The 22,830-nt window shown below is 40.2% G+C and overlaps 2 protein-coding genes across 6 annotated transcripts in view; one reads left to right on the top strand and one right to left on the bottom strand.

The window, feature by feature from the left end:
• The window catches only part of SH3GL3 (SH3 domain containing GRB2 like 3, endophilin A3), a 55,700-nt gene that overhangs the window by 27,654 nt on the left and 5,216 nt on the right, over window positions 1-22,830 (bottom strand). For 3 of the 5 annotated variants that reach the window (XM_038147079.1, XM_038147080.1, XM_038147078.1), the window contains exon 1: window positions 14,997-15,150. The exons of 1 other annotated variant lie outside the window; for it this stretch is intronic. In XM_038147079.1, coding sequence (XP_038003007.1) covers window positions 14,997-15,041 — 45 coding nt within the window. In that variant the 5' untranslated portion in view covers window positions 15,042-15,150. Of the gene's footprint in view, window positions 1-14,996; window positions 15,151-15,961; window positions 16,035-18,526; window positions 18,613-19,655; window positions 19,770-20,025; window positions 20,116-22,830 lie in introns of those variants that run through there. One more of the 5 variants, XM_038147081.1, reaches the window with a different exon arrangement.
• Window positions 15,040-22,830, top strand: part of LOC119705158 (collagen alpha-1(I) chain-like) — a 45,622-nt gene continuing 37,831 nt past the window's right edge. The window contains exon 1 of the mRNA XM_038147256.1: window positions 15,040-15,720. Within this exon, the coding sequence (XP_038003184.1) occupies window positions 15,040-15,720 (681 nt within the window). The remainder of the gene's footprint in view (window positions 15,721-22,830) is intronic.

The following is a 22,830-nucleotide window of genomic DNA, read 5'->3' as shown; positions in this document are numbered from 1 at the left end:
TTCGTTCTAAATCACCTGCAACAGTAAAGGCTTTTGATTAGGAATCTGTCACTTAGACAAAATATCATCAGCATGTGTTAAACCCTTCATTTTGTAAATGGGACTTGAGTCTCCTCCTGCCTTCAGACCTGCCAGCAGCAAAACACTTTTTGATTTAAGCCTCAGGTGAGACCTACAGCTCTACCAGGTAATGTTAAATACATGAGCTAGAAGCATACAGAATGTTTAATGTAATTGTAGCAGAATAAGTTTAAAGGACTATATTCTACCACTTAATAAACCTAAAAGGCTAAGTCCCTTCTCTTATAATGCATACAGTATTTGTTTTGACATAATTTTCTTTACAAAGCTTTTTGACAGAAAAATATTAAGCAATCAGTAACCATATGCAGATAATTATGGCAGGACCCTCAAGTGTAGTTGTAAAAAGTGGTTTTTATTTCTTTCCCATAACATAGAGCAGCTTTCTCCACTTCCTAATTACACACATTCCTTATTCCTTTTAACCACCAGCACAAAGTTGAAACATTAGCCACTGAACAGTGTGAAAGGAAATGTGCTGTACATTTAAAGGAAAGAAGAGCAGCTGTCACAAAGCAGACACTTGATTCCAGCCACAGAGACCTAGAACACCTAGAACACCTCAATGGCAGTGGCCCAGCACTTGCTCCAATAAAGAACAATTCAAACACAACTCTTCCCCCTCTGCTCCCCCACGGTCTCTTCACAAATGAGCTGGACCACCCAGAGATTAATGGAACTTGTTGTGAATTTACCCAGCCAATCTGCTGCAGTAACATCATTATCCTGAAATTAGACTTTTACCTCTGAGTCCTACAGGCTCTTAAACTAGCTGAAATGGGGCACAACCCCTGTTTCTAGGTCTGTAATTCTGAGACACATTGTAATTGTCTAAAGTCTTAAATGCTTTAAACTTCAAATCCCTATCAGACTTGGCATCCTTCCCAGGTAACTACACTGCCTTTCTGAGTGCACCCACTAACTGCAATTTTCACTTTAACTGTCTGACCACAGCAGTGGGATGAAAAAGTAAGGAACACAGGCTTCACAAAGGCACTTCTAAACCACAGTGCTTTTACACTTGATGCCTTTGGTAGCTATTGAACTTTGGAGGCAGCAAAAACACTGAGAACTACCTTCAAGAAACTGTGTCCATATCATGGCAAACTCAGTTTTTCAAGTTACCTACATGCCACCTACTCCTCTTTGCCTATAAATTCAATTTATGGCAAAATCCAGGCACATTTCAACAACAAAAATCATATTCCTAAATAAAGCCTTCATCTCTATGCCATTGCATAAACCATGGAGCTCCAGTAACTCTCTCTCATGCCTCCTCCGGACTTGTTCCAATTCTCAGCACGGAAAGATTTCCCACTGTCCTCTGATGACTTCAAATGTGGTCCTTCCAAGCAGCACTAAATTATCTTTCCTACTTCAACTGCTCAGTCAGAACATAAACAGTTGTTCTGAAGCAAGCCCAAATGAACACAGCTCTGAGGCCAGTATTTCTACACATGACAAAACAGCCACTCCAGTTTGACAACTGTACTTAGTCTTTAATCAAATCTTTAAAAGTATCAAAAAAGAGAGTAAGATACTGAACCCTGAGAAAATGGAGGCAAATGGCACCAATCAAACAGGTCATTAGCATGAGATGGTACATACACCAATGCAATGCTGTCTATGTACTTAAATCAGATGCATACAGATATTGAAGAAATCCATTATCATGGACAAAGGACAGTCTTGTCCATATATGAATAAAGTACAAGACTCTAGACTCTATAATGTGATTTTGCATTTCTATAGAGAGTGACTCATTTCGCACCAGGCGGTGACACGTCACACTATCACTGAGCACTTTGGTCCAACTTGTCTGCTACAGCTATTCTTCAGCACATGCATTGTACAACAAAAACTACTTTGTACTGCAAAACCTTGAACTCTTCCTGACAAACCTCCACTGTTTCCTAAAGAACTCAATAGTGATGCTTACACATGCATTTATACATCTAGGAATTCAAAGTCATCATTATTGTACACATCTCTAAGGGAAAACATCTTTGCAAGAATTCAAATGTAATAAACTAACCAATCTAGGTTTTTGGACACAGACACATTTTTGCTCTGCAAGCCTACTTTAAAAATTTTAAGAGTGTCATACTCAAGACTGCCCACTTTTCAGAAGAAAAGATACAGGTGCTTTTAATGAGAAAACCTGATTACATTGAAGTCTCTGACAGTAATTTAAATTATTGATGTAAGACTTTAAATAGCCAAGAACAATGATGAACCTGAAACCATGTATCTCCATGCTCCACACTTTTACTTCCATATTTCATTACGCAAATCTAAAACACTGTTCCCTAATCTGTTTGAAATCTTGTTTGTGAAAGTGAGCATACCCTAAAAAGAGAACTGTAAAGCCATCAAAGGGCTGTAAAAAGATACCCATAGTGATTATCCTTCCTCACTTTTTAATTTCACTGACTTCTCACTCAGTTCCAAATTCATGCTTAAAAAAACACTCTGAATTTCTTTGAAAAGTAAATTTTGGGGGTTTTTATTCGAAACTATGGTCTTCCATGTTGGCAGTTGCTTGTCCAGCCAATATAATGAGACAGAATGTGCACGAGCACTGCAGACGAGTTAGTGGGTGCATACCACAGAGACAGCCCATCCTCCTCAGGGTGACCAGGACAAGCAGCACCTCAGTGCCTGTCAGAACCATTTTCTGCCTCCCTTTGAGCATCCTGTTTCAGGTACACTGGGCAATATTTCATTCTGTTTCCTCTGCATGGAGAGGAGTTGGAGCTGTGAACGACAAGTTACATACACACTGTGTGCATTCCACTGGCTGTTACCACATTAACACTTCTTCCTCCCTCCACAGGTTCCAACTGCGAAATTTCACTTGGCAGCAATACCATTCTGATTTGGCCTTAAAACAATCCTCCTTTCTGAAGTTGTTCCCTGTGCTTGTAAGAAAGGTGTGGCTTCCTTTTGACCTACTCATATATATCCGCTGAAAAGATGAGAAAGAGTGATTGTACTATACAACAAAATTCTTAAAATCAGAGATTTAAATAACCCCTTCACACACTTCCTTTCCAAGTAATATGAGAACCTTTTATATTATCTTCTTACTCCTCACTCTGTACGATTTAAGATGTCTCTATATTGGATGTCTCTCATGACTGTATTTAAAAATTGCTTTTACAGATGCTAATAAGTAATTGTGAAAGAAGTCCCTTAAAACGTTCTGTTTTGCCCAGAGTACTGAGAGAACAGGAGAAGTTACGCCACATTTTTTGCTGATTATCTTGCCCCTTGCCACCTTTAATAATGTCACCCTAACCTGTGTCTCTGCTGTACATCACTTGTCCCAGTAGTACTTACTCCAGCTGAGCAGAACTTTCCTCCCTAGACTCTCCTCTTAGTTGTAAGAAAAGGCAATCTTTCCTCCACTTAAGAAATGTGTTCCATCTCTCCTTCAACAACATCCTCAGTCTTTTGCTGAGGTCTGGCTGAAGCCTCTCAGATCTCACATAGCTCGAGGTGCTGCTTTCATCAGGAGCATCTCTTTTACCTACATCCAGGCTGATCACTATTTCACTTAAACCACTCGACTGTCCTGTTTGGATTCCAGGCTTGCTGGATTAGGGATAGATCTTTTTGCCCTCACGTGATATATTTTCATAATCACAACATTCACCATTAACCCAGGGTGAGCTGGTTGCAGAGATTCTTTGTGGGCTCATCATTCAGAACCTCAGTGAGATACAAACCCCTTACAAAGCTGAATTTATTCTACTCTCCGAACAAAAGAGTCTAATAATCATTAAGGTACTTTCCCACAGCTGCTTAGCCTTCTCTAAATCCTTTTCATCCCTGTCGAGACATTGCCTCCATTTCCCTTGCACTGGTAGTAGCAACTCTTGTGTGCTGTGAGCTCTTCAGTGGGTTAATCCACCTGAAAGCTGCTCACACACTGGAGCTGGGTTGATTTTGAGATGGATAAGCTGTCTCTAACAGCTTAGTGCGTGTGATTACACAAGCACCCAGAGCTGACTCAAGGAGGTGGACAGGACCTTACTCTGAAGGTAGAGCAAGGCAACCACAGCGTAGATTTAGGGTGATGCAAGTTGCCATGGAATTTTGTGCTGCATTTGACAGCATCCAGCAGTTAAAGCTGACTGCACAAACACTGTTCCTGCACATGCAGTGCAAAGGTATGTGTACAGTGAGGGGTCTGACTTTTTTAATGACCTCCTCTCTGCTCTAAATCAGTACACTTTACATTACCATTCAATACCTCTTCATTTCTGCTCACTTCCTATAACAGCTGCAATTGCCACCAGTCTAGTGAAAATCTATGCTCTGCCTTGTTCTAGGGAATGCTGGCATATTGTCAGTCATAATTCTGGAAGAGAGCACTATTCTGATTCATAGCTCCTAAGAGGAATTGAATATACTTCATGTTCCCAGAACATTATGTGACCAGTTCCAGCACAATGCCCTGGAATTAAACACAAAAACTGAATCCTTCACTCTGTTCTCAGGTTAAACCACCTAGCTTATTCATGAAGATGGCTCCCGCTGGCTCATCCAAAAGTTAATACTAAATACATCACTGATTGTAGCACAGGCCTGAACTCAGGAGGGTCTAGTCAGCTTTCAGCACATCAAGAGTCACAGACCTACCCAGGGATGAAAAGCTGTACAAGTATTTTACACCTTACTGTAACCATAACCCAGTGTGGCACCTTGTAGCTGCATCGTGCATGAAGTCTGACTAGGTTAGAGTGGCTATAGAATAGCCAATTGCACTATTTTTCTGTGAAAGTAACATGCTGTTGTTGGTATTTCTTTTACACCATTTGAAACAAAAAAAAAAAAGTCCTAGTTTGTCAAATAGGAGAGATCAAGCAACACAAAGATCATAGCCTGCATATGCAGAACAAGAAATTAAAATCCTTAAAACATGTAAATATTTTTTCTTCTGAAAACATGTAACTGCACTGCATAATTCATGACTACCCAATTGCCCTCCTGCATTTCCACCACCAGAGACTTCTGCTTATTCAACAGCTTTACTGAAAATCCATTTAAATACAAATCAACTGATCTAAAAGTTCAATTTTTTTTTTTTTTAAGGCCGAATACATTGGGCCACCTTACACATCTTCACTGCCCACATGCACGATTAGAAAGATCCCTTACACACAACTGATGTCAGAGAGCCCTGTCAAAGAGCAGGACAAAGTCATGCATAACCTAATTCAGTTTCTGTAAAGCCAGAATATATTCACATCACCTTTGCTGAAGTCACACCTCTTCATTTACATTGAACACCAAAGCAGTTTTGAGTTTTAGTAATTTCTTGGCAAATAGTTTTAAGCACCAGTGCAAACTAACTACAGGAGAAATAACACAGACAAGATGTGGGCGTTTTTAATAATGACTTACAGCTTTAAGCTCAAAGCTTATGTATTTGGGCCAAATATTTTTAAATTCGTCAAAGTTCAAGAGCTGCTAGCACTAAAAGATATGTTGCAAATACTTAGAGGAGTATTAGCTTTAAAAGTTGCTGTATGACTACATATTTATCTAAAGTAAGAACTTCCTTGGCAGTGCCATAGCTTAAAGTGACAGCTTTAGTGAATCCATTACCAGCAAAAATGTGGTCAAGATCATTCCCTACAGAGCCCCAGGAGAGCTGTGCAGAGGAAGCAGAACAAGACTGTCAACAGAAGCTGTACACAGCCAGATACACCAACAGTCAAAAATGGTAATTTTAAGTTGATCTGCTTCAGAATTAACTTCTCCTCACATTAGCATGCTATTTCTCATCACCACATCTGCATGTTTATCAGCAAGTCTACATTTTACGCATGAAAAGTGACAAATAATCTGTTTATTGCTCTTTCAGAAACTACTTTCCAGACAGTAATTCTTACAGAATCCCATTCCACATAACCAAGTAAGAAATTCATCCTTCAATGTTATTAAACTGCTGCTTACATGTTTTAGCACTTAAGACAAGCTGTGTGGATTTTAAATCACTATAAAATGGACTGAGAACTCCTTCTCATACCCTTACTTTTTACTGCACATTATTTTGATTTAAATGGCATCATTCCTACTTATCTGAGCTGCCAGTCCTGTAGCTTCCTGTGCTTTTGGTACAGAATGAAACACTCACATTCTTCTGCCACACGGTCAGCCCCCATTACATGATACTCAAGGCAATCTACCTGGTTCTGCTCTACAAGGATTGCACACTTTCCCTTTGAATCAGCAAGCATATTGTCTGTGCTGCTTGAGAGCTTTCTTGTTTGTTTGATTCTTTTTGTTTTAAAGGCATTTTAGTTCACAACTTTCCCAAGCCTAAGCTCAAATCCAGCATCAGAGCACTGTGAAGTAATGTACTTCCAGTTCCTGGGTCTGCTACAAATGCAACTGAATTTTTAATGGTCTTAAAAGTCTCATTCCTCAAATATTTTGAAAAATCCATCAGTGTGCTTCTAGCAGCACTGCTGACTTAGCTAGGATCCATGGAGGCCCTTAGAAACACTACCCATGGGAAAACAAGAAAGAATTTAAGATTATCTTACTCTTTGCTAATGCAACCTGCGTTCATCGTGAGCTGGGAAACCTAAATGGAACACACAAGTCTCAAGCACTTTCTTCTATCAGAAAGTTTGCTATAATCCATGCTCCTTTCATTCACTTGATAGAAAACCTCCATGTATCACAGTGAAAAGTGAAGAAAAAACCCCACAATCATTATTTCATCAGTTTGTTCACCATGACTAGTTTGGAAAGGAAGTCACTGTACATTTTTGCCTTATTTTCGTAACTCTATTTCAAAACCTGCCAGTGGTTTTAGGCAGCAAGACATTGGTAAATACAACACCACAAACTCAAATGTCATTGGGGATAACAGGGCTCCTCAGCTCCATTTCTAAGAAAGACACACCCTGTCCTGAATCTCCTCAAGGCACAGTTTTCTAGTAGTAAGAGCAGCACTGCAGAAATGCACCACTGACTTCATCCATGGGACAGAAAAGAACTTCCCTCAGCACTCACACAGAACTGACTTCCACTGTTATCAAATTAAACAAATGACAGAGAAAACTGAAATAATTTCTAAGTGTAATTTACACACAGAATACAGACCCCTGCAGAATTCCCCAATGAGCTATAAAGCACCACTGCAAAGGAGGTCAAAAGGCTCTGTCCTCCTCTGGTGGGGCACAGGGCTTTGCAGCAAGCAATTCCTACAAAAAAGGCAGCACATCCATCAGTAGCAAAACAAGCCAAGTCCCATGAAACAGAAACCTTTAACCACAGCTGAAGAGATCACTGAAGGGAAACTCTTAATCACAATGAAAATGTCATGATTCTTGCATTCTCCATACAAAACAAAGCAGTAGATATAGCCCCTAGGATCCTAGGCAGTTACTACAACGTACAGGGGGGGGGAAAGCAAGTAGGAATTATTCAGAAGCTAAATCCATAAAATGATAAACAGTTAATCTCAAAGGTAAGTAACAGTTGCTATGTTCCAGTGCCTCAGGCAGTCAGTCATCCAAGCAGATCACACCAAACACAGAATTCATCCTAACATCTTTAAAAATATTATTTTCTTTGGAAGAAATTTCAGAAGAGCAGACTGAAGCTGCTAGTTCTGAAATGATGAAAGGTCATTTGATTACCAATTTCCTCATTTAATGGGTCTCCTTCCCCCCTCACCCGGCACACATCTCTTGTGACCCAGATGCCAAGCTGGCAGGTGTTACAGTCTCTGCAGGAAAGAAAGACAAAGCGTTCCCATGTTTGTGTGTTCTCTGACCATACACATGGCACAGGCACCAAATTTCACTTTCTGGCTCTATCAACAGGATTGCAAAAGGCAGAATCATAATTTTGAATCAAAACATTGACTTTGTGACTCCCAATCCAACATTTATTTATCGCACTAAGCACATTTCTCACATACACACACACACTCATTCTCTGCTGAGGAGACACCAATATGCAAAAATTCCAGTTTCTAAAAGACTGCTTGCCCATTCCAGAGGGGTATTAAACACAGTAAAGGTAATTGAAAATACCATGTTCAGCCTTGCCAAACTTTCAGTCAGTGAAATTGTATCACATTTATATGGAAACATTAAGCCAAACCCGTATCTACATTTTTCATTTATCAATGCATATGTAAAATAAATTTTTAAAACAATAATTTTAAAAGAAAAAACTACAATGACTGGACATTGCATCTACAGTCTAGAAGCACATAATCTACTTTTGGTTCTGCCACTGACGAGTTCCTTATCTTTGAACTCATGTCACTTTCTAGCACCATATTTACTGGCATCTGTAAGAAAAATAATGAGAACAGTAAGACCTACCAGCATTTGCAAAACACTCACAAGGGAATAAAGGGGCTGTTACTACCTAGGATCATTACCGCTGGTTTTTTATATTTTATTTCTTTTTTGCTTGGTTAAGAAAAAGATTTAAAAATACCTTCTCTACTTTTTCACCTTAGATCTGTAACCTGACTGCAATCATAGAAAACAGAAATTTAGAACCCCGTGATTTCCTCTGAGTCCTGGATTCTTAAGTCATGTTCTGTTGTTAACCAGACTAATTTCACTGTTGTAGTCATTACAGTTCATTAAACACAAGTACAGTATCAAAAATGCACCTTAATAAGGGTGGTAAGGAAACAGAATTGATTATCCTCAGAGGCTTGGCATTGTCCTTTGAATAGCAAATATGTAAGGACAAGTTATTTTTGTGTTGCACGTGCACAGCTGCTGCTGTCTGAGATGCTGCAGGAAATTAACTGGTATATTCTCCCATCAATGCATAAAACTCTCAGTAACTTTGATAACAGAAACATGTACACAGTGAAAGGACATGAGGGCTCTAGAAAATCGAATAGAAGGTGTAACCTGATATTTGAATAGCTCTTTTCTAAGTGGATTTCTGAAAAGCATTGTTAAAACCTACAGGTTCAACTCTCAACTAGCCAAAAAACTCCAGCAGTGCCTTCCTCTCCATGAACAGAAAAGAGACCAACAATGAGAACTTGGCACAATATAGAATGAGACTATGGCAATAAACTGGGGTGAAAGTGGCACTAACATAAACAGAGGCACTTTGTCCTTAATATGATCATTGTAAGACCAAGTCTGGGCTTTTTTATGCTTTTTACAGAAGCTATGAAGAGTGGGATGCATTTTATATTTTATTTACATGTGTGTTTACAGAAAGTGCAGGTGCACTGCAACTCTAAGTAACTCCAAGTGCTGCTAAAGAAAATCTCAATGCAGTGCTGCTGCTGGCCTTCACTTGGCTGTTTGTTTTTCAGCATTGCAGGATTCTCAGGAGCCTGCACTGCAATGTATTACCCAGCATGTGCCGCAGTGACTCAGGCAGCAGCAGGAGCCTGGCATGGAGTGCCAGCTCTCACTCCAACTTTCAGGATGCCTGTGCAAAACTCTACAGCAAAGCCAAGCTATAAAAGGAGATGAATTCAAGGAGAAAGTTCAGCTCCCCCTCTATTATGCCACTCTCTATTCTTTTGCAATGCCATTCAGACTTTGATATATAAATATTTTATGTGTAAAATATAAATAGCCTCCTTCCAAATAGCAGCTGCATCTCTAGGTTTCTGAGTTACTGCATTATGATCTCCTCTTGCAGGCTGTGGGAGCTGCATTGTTAAAGGCTGCAGAGCACATGACCTCTACCTTCTGCTAACTTGTACTATGCTAACTGAAGCACTCAGGCCCCTTTTGCTACACTTCTGCCTTACTGCCAGGCCACCTTAGCAGCTGATAAATACAACTGTAGAAGTACAGTTATTCATTTAAAAATGTATCAGACAAGAAATTAAATTCTATTGTCCTTTTCACCACTGTCCTTCTTCCACAATTCTGTAAGATTTGAAGAAAAGTAAACCCAACTATGTAATAAAAACAAGGAACAAGACAGAAGCTTTCTCTGCACTACTGTCATGGATTTATCATGCCAAATTCACACTGGCTGTGAAAGGACAGTATCTCTAACAGACTGTACGATAACAGCTTATAGTACCAGGAAATAAATATAACTAGATGTAGGCAATAAAGTTTCCTTTCATGTCTCACTGTCAAGTTCATGTTCTCCTTGTATAAAGTTTACCAAAGTACTTCCTTGGCTGTCAAACCCTTGTGTAATTGAAGTTTTTTGTGTATTAACTCTGTGTCAACATGGACTTTAAAAGAGGCTTAAATATTATGTCTAGGTTAGTATCTACAGCATAACAGAAAAAATAATCAAGAGAACAAAAAAAAAAAATCATCAAAAACCACCACCATCCCCCCTAATAATCTAACAACAAAATCCAATCACACAGCTTGTTCTGTCTGGGGAACAAGGTGGTCTTGATTCTGATCTGGTCTTCACTGCAACAGATTGGATCAAAATGCCACACAAATCAATGGAGAAGAAGCAGAAATCTGGGATATATGAAGCAGCATCCCTGCAACTCTTGGTGATAGCTGAAAGCTTTAAAAAGATTAAAAAACAGGAAAAGGCCATTTAAAAATTGCTAAAAAAATTGCAGCACTTGAAAAGACAAATGCCATTCAAATTGAATCACAGAGCATATTATTTATATATTTATTACACTAGGTTAAATCACTTTCAGAAGACAAAAAAAAGTAGTAACAGATTTTGGTTGTTTTGGTTAGAAAATCTGGTTCCCCTTAGGCTCTGTCCATAGACAACAGAACCAGCTCCTGGCTCACACTCCCTTGGAGCCTCTCTTCCTTCACTGACAATGGGAGAAGGTTTAAGAACCCAGTCTGCAGAGGCTACAGTAGCTGCTGATGACCACATTACAAACAAGACAATAATTGTCAATATTGGCAGATGTGTTTCCTCAGAAAAGCATTACTTCCCACTACCTCTGAGAACATAAGCCTAAGAAATACAACACGAATAAGCTGTTCAAAGTGAAAGTGCTTCTATACACAGCCTTCAGCTACAATTAATTTTAAAAAAATTTAAAAGTGTGAATTCAAAATCAACAGATTTCCTATGGCAGTATCATGACTGAGCTTTCAAAACATCCTAAGGAAGGGAGGTTCTGAGCTCACCAGCCTCCAAGCACTTTGAAAAATCACACATCTTTACACAGGCATCCTAACCTGGCTGTGGTTTTAGAGCACAGCAGAAATTAGAAATGCATCTGACACCTATTAAGGCTTTCTTATTCACTCTTTGTGCTTCCTGCTTTTCCAAGCTCTAAAAATACTCCCAGCACACCCCAGAAGATGCAGTCCTCCCACCACCTGGGTTATCCTACATGCACAACCAGCACGAGAGCCAGCCCTGCAGAAGCAGCAGGCAGATACACACACCTACATCAAAAGCTTTCAAACTGAAAACAGGAAAACAGATCTGATCTGGCAGGGGCTGAAAGCAACAGGACACAAACTCTCACTGCAAACAAAACTCTAAAAATTTATTTTAAAAAAATATTTGAAAATTATATTAAAAAAAAAAAGCTGAATTTCATGGGAGTTGCACATGAATTAATCAGCCCTGAGAAACAGCCTGCCCTTGCTTATCAGCCAGTGAGAGGTGGTAAGACACTTCACAGGTTCTGCTTGGTATTTCATGAGTTAAATGAGTTATACTCAAGGAATCATCACTGATATTTAATGGAGAGAATGGAAGTGATTCTCATTGCAGTACACTTTCAATTAAAGAACTTAAATTTAAACTTACAACCTAAGTAGAAAGCACAGTAAAGAAAATTCTAATAACATGAAGGGTGTTATCACTTCGTAACAGACACAGAAACTTTGAGATACATCCCAGCTTCAGGTCTATCCATGCCATGACACCAGGGGAAACAATCATTAGGGGACAGATAATGGAGTAGCACTGCAGCTTTATAAATTGGAATGTACAGAAAAACAGCTCAAACTCTACTCATCTTGTGTTAGATGTATGACACGAGCTGTCTTCTAGATCTCACTGGCTGACACTCCAGTGAAAACCAAACATGCAATTTTCAGTGGAAAATAAAAACAATTGGGTAAAAATTCTAGGGGAAAACCATCTGAACACTTCCTGTGAATTTCTGGATTACAAACAGACAGACCCATGGTGATCTTTACTACACCAGCCAAGTTTGCAATAGCTTGTCATGCCTGATTTTGGCAAGGGCATTAGTAACCATAAAAAGTTAGCTGCTGACCTTTCATAAAGCAAACACTCATTTACTTAAGTGTAACTTCAGACAAACCAAGCTGACAAGCATCAGACAAACATCCCAGAAACCTCAACTGCATGTATCAAATCGTAAGTAATTTTTGTTTTCCTGGACTCCTGCACTTAGAATATAAGCCTACACACAAAGGTGATCACCACTAGTCAACAAAAGCTGTACATACACAGGCTTTTTACAAGCACAAAACTGAAATGCAGTTTTTTACAAAAAAGTTCAGAGTTGAGAAAAACTCCATTTATTTTGCTTAATATTTTTATAACTATGTATTTATACTACTCTATATTTCATTTAGATTTGTAATTTATTTCCATTGAACAGAAGTCTACTTTAACATGGAAATAGTATATATGTATCTTGTCATTTTTTATATTTATTCACATTTCTGAATGAACTGTTAAATACAGACTGTCTTAATACACTTGCTTCAGCCTTCAGATTTTCTGTCCTTAGGTTCTGTCAGCTTTCAAATATTATTCTTATTCCTTAATCACATGTCCTGACAGTAGTCTCATTCCCTCCAGTACTCCTCAATGTCCTCTGGGACATTTGCCAGTTTTTGTCATCTGCCCCCATTCTCCTTTGGGAACACTAAAGGAATTAATTTCATTCTTTCCCCAAGCAATGCCTGTCTCTGCTGTTAACAGTTACCATGGGCATCTTTCATCCACTCAATACACAAAGGTCTCTGTCTCCTTAAGTGATCCCACAGTACTTGGAAATTTAACAGATCTTCTGTAGAGAAATACTTCTCATGCTCTGCATTTTCTTGCTTTAGCATTTTGTAAAAGAATTCTTCTAAAAGATGGAATCCCAATATTTCCATTTTTCGTGTCCCACCTTATTTTTGTTAGTTCAACAACTTTATACATCCAGGCACGACTGTGCCTCTGTGTGCCAGAGATAAGCAGTTTCATTGTTTAGACACGGCTGTTTTGATCCACTACATATATATACACATATATATGCTATTTCTTCTGTTATTTTCCCACTGCTATTTTGCCCAACATCTTCTCTGAATTCATACAGAATGAGCTTTTAAGAAGTGTCTTCTGTTACCTTATGTACCAAAAAAAACCTAGTATCTTATTCCTGAACTTTAATTTTCTAATAATGACAGACTTTTTCAATCAACTGATTTAAAATTTCTTGCTCAGTTCTGCATTTGAAAATAAGTTGAAATTCTACCTTTGAGCCACACTGAGAAGAAGAATATTCTTACGAGTTATGCATTGCAGTTCCTTACTATACTCAATATTGGAAGTCATACCGCAACTTTCCAATAAATGCAGTAAAATTCAATATATTCTACAGCTCTTTTCTGCCATTACTACTACCTTTATCAGATCCCATCCAAACTTCTGCTTGTTTGTTTACATGACATCTGAGCAGGATTAAGTAACCTGCACTGTTAGCAGTTGCTAGACAAGAGGGCTCTTGCTGTGGTTACCTCTCAAACTTCCTCAGTTAAGTATCATCTGCTTCCTGAGTTACAAACTCACTACAGCAAAGGCTGCATCACTTAACAGCACATCAGATGCAAAACAAACCAAAATCTTTGATAAATTGTCCTTGGATTTGTTTACAGATCCAGCATTTTCTCAAAGGAACAGTGAAAGTTAACTAAAAGATACCAATTCACAACATTTTTCAGGATCAGTACATTCCATGAAAGAGAGCACACTATTGAAACATTAGATACAAATATTTAGCATCTCTGTATCCAAACAAAGTGCAGATTCTGCACTTGGGCTGTTGACAAGCTACATAGCTGAAGGAAGACCTAGAAAGATGACAGCCAAGCACTCAAAGAACCTTTATTTTTTTCACTTTCACCAAGACAAGAGCAGCTGTCAGATTTTACTGAACAGGTTACAGACACTAATTTCGATATTACCATTATCATTAATGACAGCCAGCAGAAATACAGATCTCTTTGACTTGGAATGAGCAAGCAAAGCAGCTGAGACTTCCAAAAACCTTCAGTGGAAGAATCCCACTGCAGCCACATCCTGAAGCCCCCGCAGCAATGCAGGGTTTGGCACTGGCACCATCCTGCCATGGAATTCAACCGGTCTTCAGCCTTGGCAAAAAGGTGCTTCTCTCTTAAAAGAAACCAGCTAAACTATTAAAGCAAAGCACATATAAAAGAGAAAAGAGGTAAAGGTGTCAGAAGAGAATGGTTCAATCTAGAGAAGATAAAGAGTACAGCATCTAGAAAAGGAGGGAAAACTCTAGAAACATCTGATACCCTCTACAGGACAAATACATGGCATTCCAGGTAGGATAACAAACCAGCAATTTGTGGCAGATCAAAACAATGAACTCTTCAGGAGAAAGCTGCTCCCATACAGGCTGTAGCTTTAACTGAGGCCTCAAAACACGAACACGAACCCATCACTAAATAACAAATGGTATTAACTACAGGAAAGACCCGAAGCTCCAAGAAAAAGAATGGAAGGGGCAACCTTCTCCTGTGAGAACAGCTCAGGAAGCTGACAGGCAAAAGCACAAGCGCAGGACGCGGAGGTACCGCCGAAGGAAACACTCCCCGGGGCTGCCAGGGTGATGCTGCCACAGACGGAGGAGGGACCCGCCGCCCGTGCGGGAGCGGGCGCCGGGCGAACCGCCCGTCAACAGCAAAGCCCGCCCGGCCCCGCCGCGGCCCCCCTACCTGGCTGGCTTTGTGGAACTGCTTCTTGAGCCCCGCCACCGACATGGTCCCGCCGCCGCTGCCCCGCGGCCGCCCGGGCCCAGGGCCGCCCGCGCCCGGCAGGTCCCCGCGCCCGGCCCGGCCTCGCGCTGCGCCGCCCGCGCGCCGCCGGGAGCATCGCCCTCCGCGCGCCCGGCCGCCGCCGCCCCATTGGCCGCCGCCCGGCCGCATGCAAATGTCGCGGCAACGCCGCCCGCCCATTGGCCGCTCGCCGGGCTATGCAAATGAAGCGCTGGGAGACGCCCACGCTGCGCTGTCGCATGGAGACAGCGGCGGGAGCCGGGCGGGGGCTGCGCTGGCACGGAGAGGGCACGGCGGCGAGGGGAGCACCCACAGGGCACCCACAGGGCACCCACAGGGCACCCCTCCTGCGGGGAGCACCGCCCGGGCACCCACAGGGCAGCCACAGAGCACCCCTCCTCCGGGGAGCACCGCCCGGGCATCCACAGATCACCCCTCCTGCGGGGAGCACCGCCCGGGCACCCACAGGGCAGCCACAGAGCACCCCTGCTGCGGGGAGCACCGCCCGGGCACCCACAGGGCAGCCACAGAGCACCCCTGCTGCGGGGAGCACCGCCCGGGCACCCACAGGGCACCCACAGGGCACCCCTCCTCCGGGGAGCACCGCCCGGGCACCCACAGGGCACCTGCCCGTGGGGAGCACCGCCCGGGCACCAAAAGGCCAGTCAGCTGCCTGGTTTTGTCTGTCTTATTTCCAATACGGCTGAAAATGTCTCATTATGGGTCTGTCTCATTTTTTGTGGTTCAATGTAGCATCTCTGTCTGAGCTCATTAACCTCAGGTCCATTATTGTAGGTGGTAATTTAATTATAGATCTTAAAACATGAAAGCTCTTGCAGCAGCCCTGAACACACCTGGCTGATGCTGTGCACCAGAAAAATCCACTGGGTAGTGTGACTCCATACCTGCAGTGATGCTGCTCAGGGTTCCAAAGGGCACAGTCTCTCACTCAGAAGAGCAGATGGACTAGAAAGAACTCTGCAGAAAATACGTGTTAGTTGTTTGGTCGGTTGTTATATGAGGGATTTACTGATTATATACTGAAATATGACTGTGTATCAGGAATGTGCTGATAGAAATTAGAGATGTGGTTTTGCCTTCATGGTAGAGCAATTCCAAGCGATGCTTAGATTCTGAGGAAGATAAGCTCTGTGATAATGCTGCTTGTTCCTGGCTCTAAGGATACTTGGGAGTTATGATTCAGCCAGAACTTATGCAGGGACCTGGGGAGCAGTTCAGAGATAAGCTTTGCTGGCTGCAGCAGGGTTCTGTGTTACTCACTGTCATGCTCACTGCATTTTGAGTAGATTGGGAGAGAAAAACATTCAGAGTGTGTTAGAGTTACTTCTTTAGAACAGCAAAGAAGAAAAAATACAAGAACTTTCATACTGGTTGTCACACTGGTTGGGAGAAAGGAATCACTGTTTCCACTTCTTAGGAAAAATTATTATGCCACTAAGAAACAAAGTGCAAAGACAAACACATTAATGAGTTAAGGATGTGGCTGTTACTTGACAAAGGACTCTCTGTAGATGAGAGGCAGAGGAGAAAGCAAAGAGGAGAGCACCAGAGAACATTTGCTCTGGAAGACAAACTGTTAGGTGAAGTCTTTCAGGGATTTGGTAATGTTTGAAAGAAGCCTGCCATGTTATCTGGTGCCACTTGGGTCTAGGGAAAGACCATTTTTAGCCTCCTTACAAGTAAACATGATTACACCACAGACACCTGATTTCAGACAAACTGGAACTGGCAGCAAGATGTTAACTGTCAGAGCCAAATTAGTTATGGCTTAAATTAGTGACACGTTTATAGACACCTCAGGTGAGGAAATAAGGCCTAAACCAGGATATCTGAGCTCCATAAAAGGAATTAAAGCAAGCTCTTACTGTACTATGGAATTAGGGAGACAAGGCAGCTTTGGTTAATCTTCAGCTTTAGGAACGGCTGGACCAGAGCAAAGAAGGAAGGAGTTTGAAATAAATTGCGGTAGAGGGGAATGAATGGATTATGGAGCTGCTGTGGGTGTTAGCTGTAAAATTGGATTAGATAAAGAACTTTAGTAAGGCTGCATGTCTACAACTTTTTTTTTTTTTTTTTTTTAAATCCTGCTTGTAGCCCAAGGGTAGCAGCCATGTTGTCCCTGCTGAGGGGATACAAAAATTTGCAAGTGGGAAAGGCCTTGTGGGAATTTCAATTCATAGCCTAATTGCTCAGTGATACAGACAAGGTGAAAACCTAATTAATGAGCCAACTTGTAGTCCAGGTACTGATGACTTGGTGGAGGCACCCTGAAAGACACTGGTATTCAGTTCAGATACAAGCAAAAGTTATAGCTTGTAGCCAGCAAGACACAGTGGCTAAGGAATGTCTAGAAGGCTTTAAAATCACATAGTCATATCTCATGGAAAAAAGGGGATTGTAATTTGCTGGGTGATAATCCTTATGTTTTATGCAAAGTTAGTGATTTAGTCTATAAAATTAGAGAAATGATAAATACTACCAAAAATTTAGGGAGTGGATCAGATAAATGCTGATATGACTGAAAAAAAGCTTCTATAAAAGTTGTTAGAAGTAGAAGACAGGCTAGGGCATAGCACTACAAGGGCAGACTGAAAAAGGCTTCACAGAGGGGCCTTCAGGGCAAAAGTTCTAGATGTCTGGGTATTCAAACAACAATTACACTTCCACTATTCAGGAAACATTAAAGTGCATGAGAGGAATTCATAATGGCTCCAACATGTTCCTGAATCAGGTGTGCTAAAATGGACAATGGAATTTGCACAAACTGAGAACTCCTAACTGGGCTCAGATCAAGGTAGTGACTAGAAAATATGCACTGCCTGCTCACATGGGAGAACTGTGCTTGAAAATTGGTCCTGTGAAATTCAAACAACATAGAGTCTTGAATAAAAGGTTAAATTTATAATTCACTTGCATTTCAATGTAGTTAATACTATGGGGAAAACACTGTCATCAGAAACTCAATCTAAAGATATGACAAACACTCTTATAGGTGTTTGGTTTTCAATGAACAAATCATCTTACTTGTAACAGCTGAAATTGCAGTAGCAGCCGCACTAAGTATTAGGTTTGCAGCAAAATGAAAACTAGAAGTATTTTTTAAATTATCTAGAGGCATCTTAGTATTTGAATTTACTTGGAATTTGAAGCCAACTACATTCACATTCATTTGAATGTCTCTTAAAAATAATGAAAACTGTAGTTGAAATATAGTCTGTGTCTTTGGTGGTTACTGCCATAAAAGAAAACATCAAAAAAGGGAGAAAAGATGAGTTTGCAATGAAATTCTATTGTATTTGATTTTGGGCCATGCTGACTACATTATTAAAGATTAAAAAAAAAAAACAACAACATTTAGGCCTTAAGGAAAAGATAAATTACTTTGCATCAGCTTATCATGCAATACATTTCAACACAAGGCATTAGAAGGAGACTTTGGATGTACTCACCTGATCCAGGGCAAGAGCAACTACAAATAACAGTGAGCAGGACTCTCAGACATGGTGTGGTATCATTAATGGTCTGTAAGGATTATCTGTATGTAATGACAGTGCAGATTACCTAGTTAGTTTCATGTTAGTCATCAAAATTGTGGCAAAAGGCTGTGGTTTTGGTCACAGGAAGAGGGCATACTTGAAAATTATTGTTTAGAAAACAAGCATCTGGAAAAGATGATCCTCTAGGAAAACCATGCCATTTGAAAGAACAGTTGGCCAATAACCCACTCTACAAGAGCAAACTTGCAGAAAGCCCTCAAAGTAAAGCAGGCTCAGATTCACCTAGTTTGACAATTCTAGAAAAAAGAGGGGATTACTAAACTCAATTGACACTGATTCTTAAGTTTTGACCCAAGCAAATAAAGTAATATGGAAATAGTGGGAAACACTATGTTTTCCAGAGTGAAACCCAAAGGACTAGAAGACTTGGTGAAATGTCATCCATTTCATTATTTTACAGATGTCACACAACAAACTTGGGAGCTGACACTGTGAAAGCAATGTCAACAGCAAATGACCCCAATAACAAGAAAAGAAGAAAATCCTTCTGCAATATATGCCCAGGATGGTAGGGATATCTCATGTGGCTGTTTTAGCAGCCTTTCTATATATTTAAATGAAATAATTATTTATAATTAAACAAAAAGAATTGGTCCCATAAAGATGTGTTCATGTGCAGGAGCAGGCCAACACTACATTTTTGTTTCTAGAACACAACCAAGCCATCCTGCAGATCAGCACATTCTGCACAGATCAACTGGCTCAGGTATTTCTGAAAGGGCTTTACATTGCAGTATACATTTCATAAGAAATCATGAGAAACGGAAAAGAACAGACAGTTTTCCCTCCTCAGCCAGCACTGGCCAGCACTTGGAAAGCTCCTCATTCCAAAGGGATGCTGCTGGCAGTTAGAGCAGGAATACGTGACCCTGGGGCCAGCAGAAACTCTGGCTAACCTACTGCAGTTGTTTAGGATGCTTATGTTTGCTCCCCAGATCTTCTAACTAAATGTAGCTGGTGAATTATTTTTGGCATATGTGACTGTTCTTCTCAAGCTGACTTTCCATATGTGTTGCTTTACCATTATGCAGATCTTTGCTTTTCTTGTCTCCTTCCTGTGTTTGTATTCCACATGCTTCTCCATGATACTGCACATACCTTCTGTCCTCACTTTGCTACATCTCTGGCTTTTGTTCTGCAAATGTTTATAACAAAACAAAAGTTCATTAGGTCTTATGCCATTAATAAAGATAGCTCTAATTATGTGTTTCTTTTAAAAAGACATATAAACAATTCAGGTGAGTTCAAAATCTAGACAGAGAATTTTTTTAAGTTACATATCTGTACAGTCTGTACTATAAATAGATACTCTAATTTTAAACTCACCAATCTTCTTTTTTTGTGTATGCAGCTCTGTCATTCTGAAGTTTCTAAAAATTAGCAATCCTAACCTTGCAAATTATACCATGTGGATGGACTCCTGGACAGCTCCAGCCTGGAGATCTTGTAACTTTTAGGTGCCTATGTTGTTCCTGGTATCACTAAAACAAAAAAGGTTTTGTAATTAACATGTACTTGGGCACTCACTGCTCTCAGACAAGCAGCTAAACTGCTCACCAAAAATTAGTTATACGTGTAAACTTAAGTAAAGATGTGACTGTCCAAAATTACTCCACAGAGGAGACAAACCTGGAAATACTGGAGTATTATTAATCCTGCATTACTAATTTTTATTTCCTCCTCACTTGCAGTTTTCAACTTGACAAACCATTGGAAAAAGCCTGTAAGACGTTTTCTTTTGGATAAGTCTATTGCCCTAAATGGAAACATTTCCATTTTCTGACCAAATCGGAAAAAACATCACTTAAACCTCCAATCTCATTGCAGCCAGTGCAGCAGCATTACTTCCCACGAGCAGCTGCTCTGGCTGCTTGATCCTCTGTGGAAGTGTTGCCTCCAGGGCCTGCAGCCCCAGAGCAGATCCCTGCGTGGGGCAGCCGTGGGAGCTGCGGGCTGAGCAGGGCAGCGGGACCCCAGGGGCAGCAAGGTAACAAATCCACCAGGAAAGGCTGGGTTGGGGAAAAAAAACACCTCTTTTTCTATTGGAACGTACCAAAAATAAATATGTGGCCATTTCTGAGCTGAAATTTCTTCACCTCTTTTCTGGGGAAGAAAAAGCAATCTATTGTAAAAGCTATTTGATTTAAGAGAAAAACAATTGTTGATGGTATCATCAATAAGCACAGAAGGAACATCTCTCTCTGAGGTGGCCTTTTAAAAGTAGCTATGTTTCTTCTTATTGAAGAGCGAGGCAAAATAAACTTTTGATGAGTCATTGTAGTAATGTGGAGAAATGTTGCTTTGATTTAAGCAGGTTACACCTGAGTTCTCTGTGCTGCTGATTCGCAGGTGACAAAATAAAGGTACTGATTTTCTACATACAACTGCCTGTGTTCATCAGAAAATGCTGAGACCCTCATGGCTGAAAATGCCAGCACAAAGTATGAAGCTGAAATGTTGCTAGAAGAGTAGCACTAGCTTCAGAAAGGTGTGAAGGCTATTCATAGTAATGTTAAATTATATCATAAACTACAGTATCATTCTGTTTCAAGGCAGAATCTTGTACCATGCTGGTGTAAGCTGGATCACATCTGCTGTCTGAAATCCCATCTAGAATTTCATGTCACTGTTATTCAGGTACAGAACAAAGGTTTAAGTAACATCTTAGTAAGTCTTGATCTTTGTAATGATGTTTTTCACTGGAAAAAGGCCACACTGAAGAACAGCACAACTGCCTTGCCTTGCTTAGAGAATGCAATGCACAAGCTTTAAAAAAATTATTTATTCAGCTTTATCTGAGAAAAAATATATAATCATCAATAAATTTGAGTAAAAATCTGCAAGGACACAGATTGCCTGTAGTGAGAGGAGACAAATAGTAAAATGAAGTAAAAATCCAGTGGTTTATCTTCTCCATGTGTAAGTAGATGCTTAATTCTATTTTAACTTGCTTTATATTGCAGTACAGAAAATTTTTATCAACTCTGTGACACAGAGTCATTATATAATACACAATGTGGACATTTCAGAGTTGGACTGATTTGTAACAGCAATTTGAATATCAGTAAGTATCTTGTAGCAAGTTTGTGAATATTCAGGCATACCTGAATATAACAAAACTTCTACAACATAGATGTTGTTTTGCTTTCAGTGTAATTTAATAGGTCTTTTGGGATCTGCCGTGTTTGAACATCTGGGAAACATCACATGTTGTCTGTTGATCAATGAGGCAACAGGAAAGGCATGATGTGACACAGATGTTAAATATGGCAATACTCCATAGACCAACTGGATCACAAATGGCAATGATCAGACTTTGAAAAATCTGATTAAGATTCATTGACTGGATAAAATTCAACTAGGTTTTTTTCCCCCTCAGATTTCCTAACTGTTCTTATAACAGTATTTAGTGGGTATTATTGTGGTCAATGAATTATTGCAAACTGGCTTATTTGGAGGAACAAAACGAACTAACTGAAGACAAGGACTTTTACTATCAAATACTTTACAGGAAGATGGATAAAACTTGCCAGATCCCTGCTGTCTCATCATGAAGATTAATGTCTACTACTGGATAACTTTGCCACTTCTCGTAAAGCAAAGAATATATAAAGCAAATTCATTGCATTAGTTTAAGCCTCAGTTAATTGACTAACTGCCACTATAGTAAGAAACCTTTTTCTCTCTCATAAGCAGAAGAAAAATTGTATATACGAATTCCTTTAACTGTTACCCAGGAATGCCACCTCCTGGCTACATATAGAAACGCCCTTTGAGAGGGAGAGGGGAAAAAAAAGCAGCTTTCATTCTGTAGTTTCAATGAAACCATTCCAATTAAATATATGTTAAAAATGTGTGAAATACAGGTATGCCTCCTGTCAGACATCCTATCTCGCTCGTTGAAATGTAAAGGTACTCAGAGGTTTACTTTTCTAAAGAAATTGTGTGGTTTAAAATAATAAACACACCTGACACTGACATTCTGTAGAAACAACCTTAAAGCTGTTATATTTAAAGGTAGCAGCTGAATCAATATCACAAATGAAAATCTGACCTTACTGAAGCTGACAGGACTATTGCCACTGATTTCAGTGGGGCCTAAACTTCCAGCCTGTATTTTTTGAAAGTTGCTCTTCTGAGCTGGGTTCAAATTGTCAGAAGTTTTGAAGGAAACCACACATATCTTCTGCAATTCA

Source organism: Motacilla alba, chromosome 10 (genome assembly GCF_015832195.1).
Source record: "Motacilla alba alba isolate MOTALB_02 chromosome 10, Motacilla_alba_V1.0_pri, whole genome shotgun sequence".
NCBI classification, from domain to species: Eukaryota; Metazoa; Chordata; class Aves; order Passeriformes; family Motacillidae; genus Motacilla; species Motacilla alba.
The sequence above is the reverse complement of the archived record's forward strand: the minus strand, read 5'-3'. Positions and strand labels throughout refer to the sequence as shown.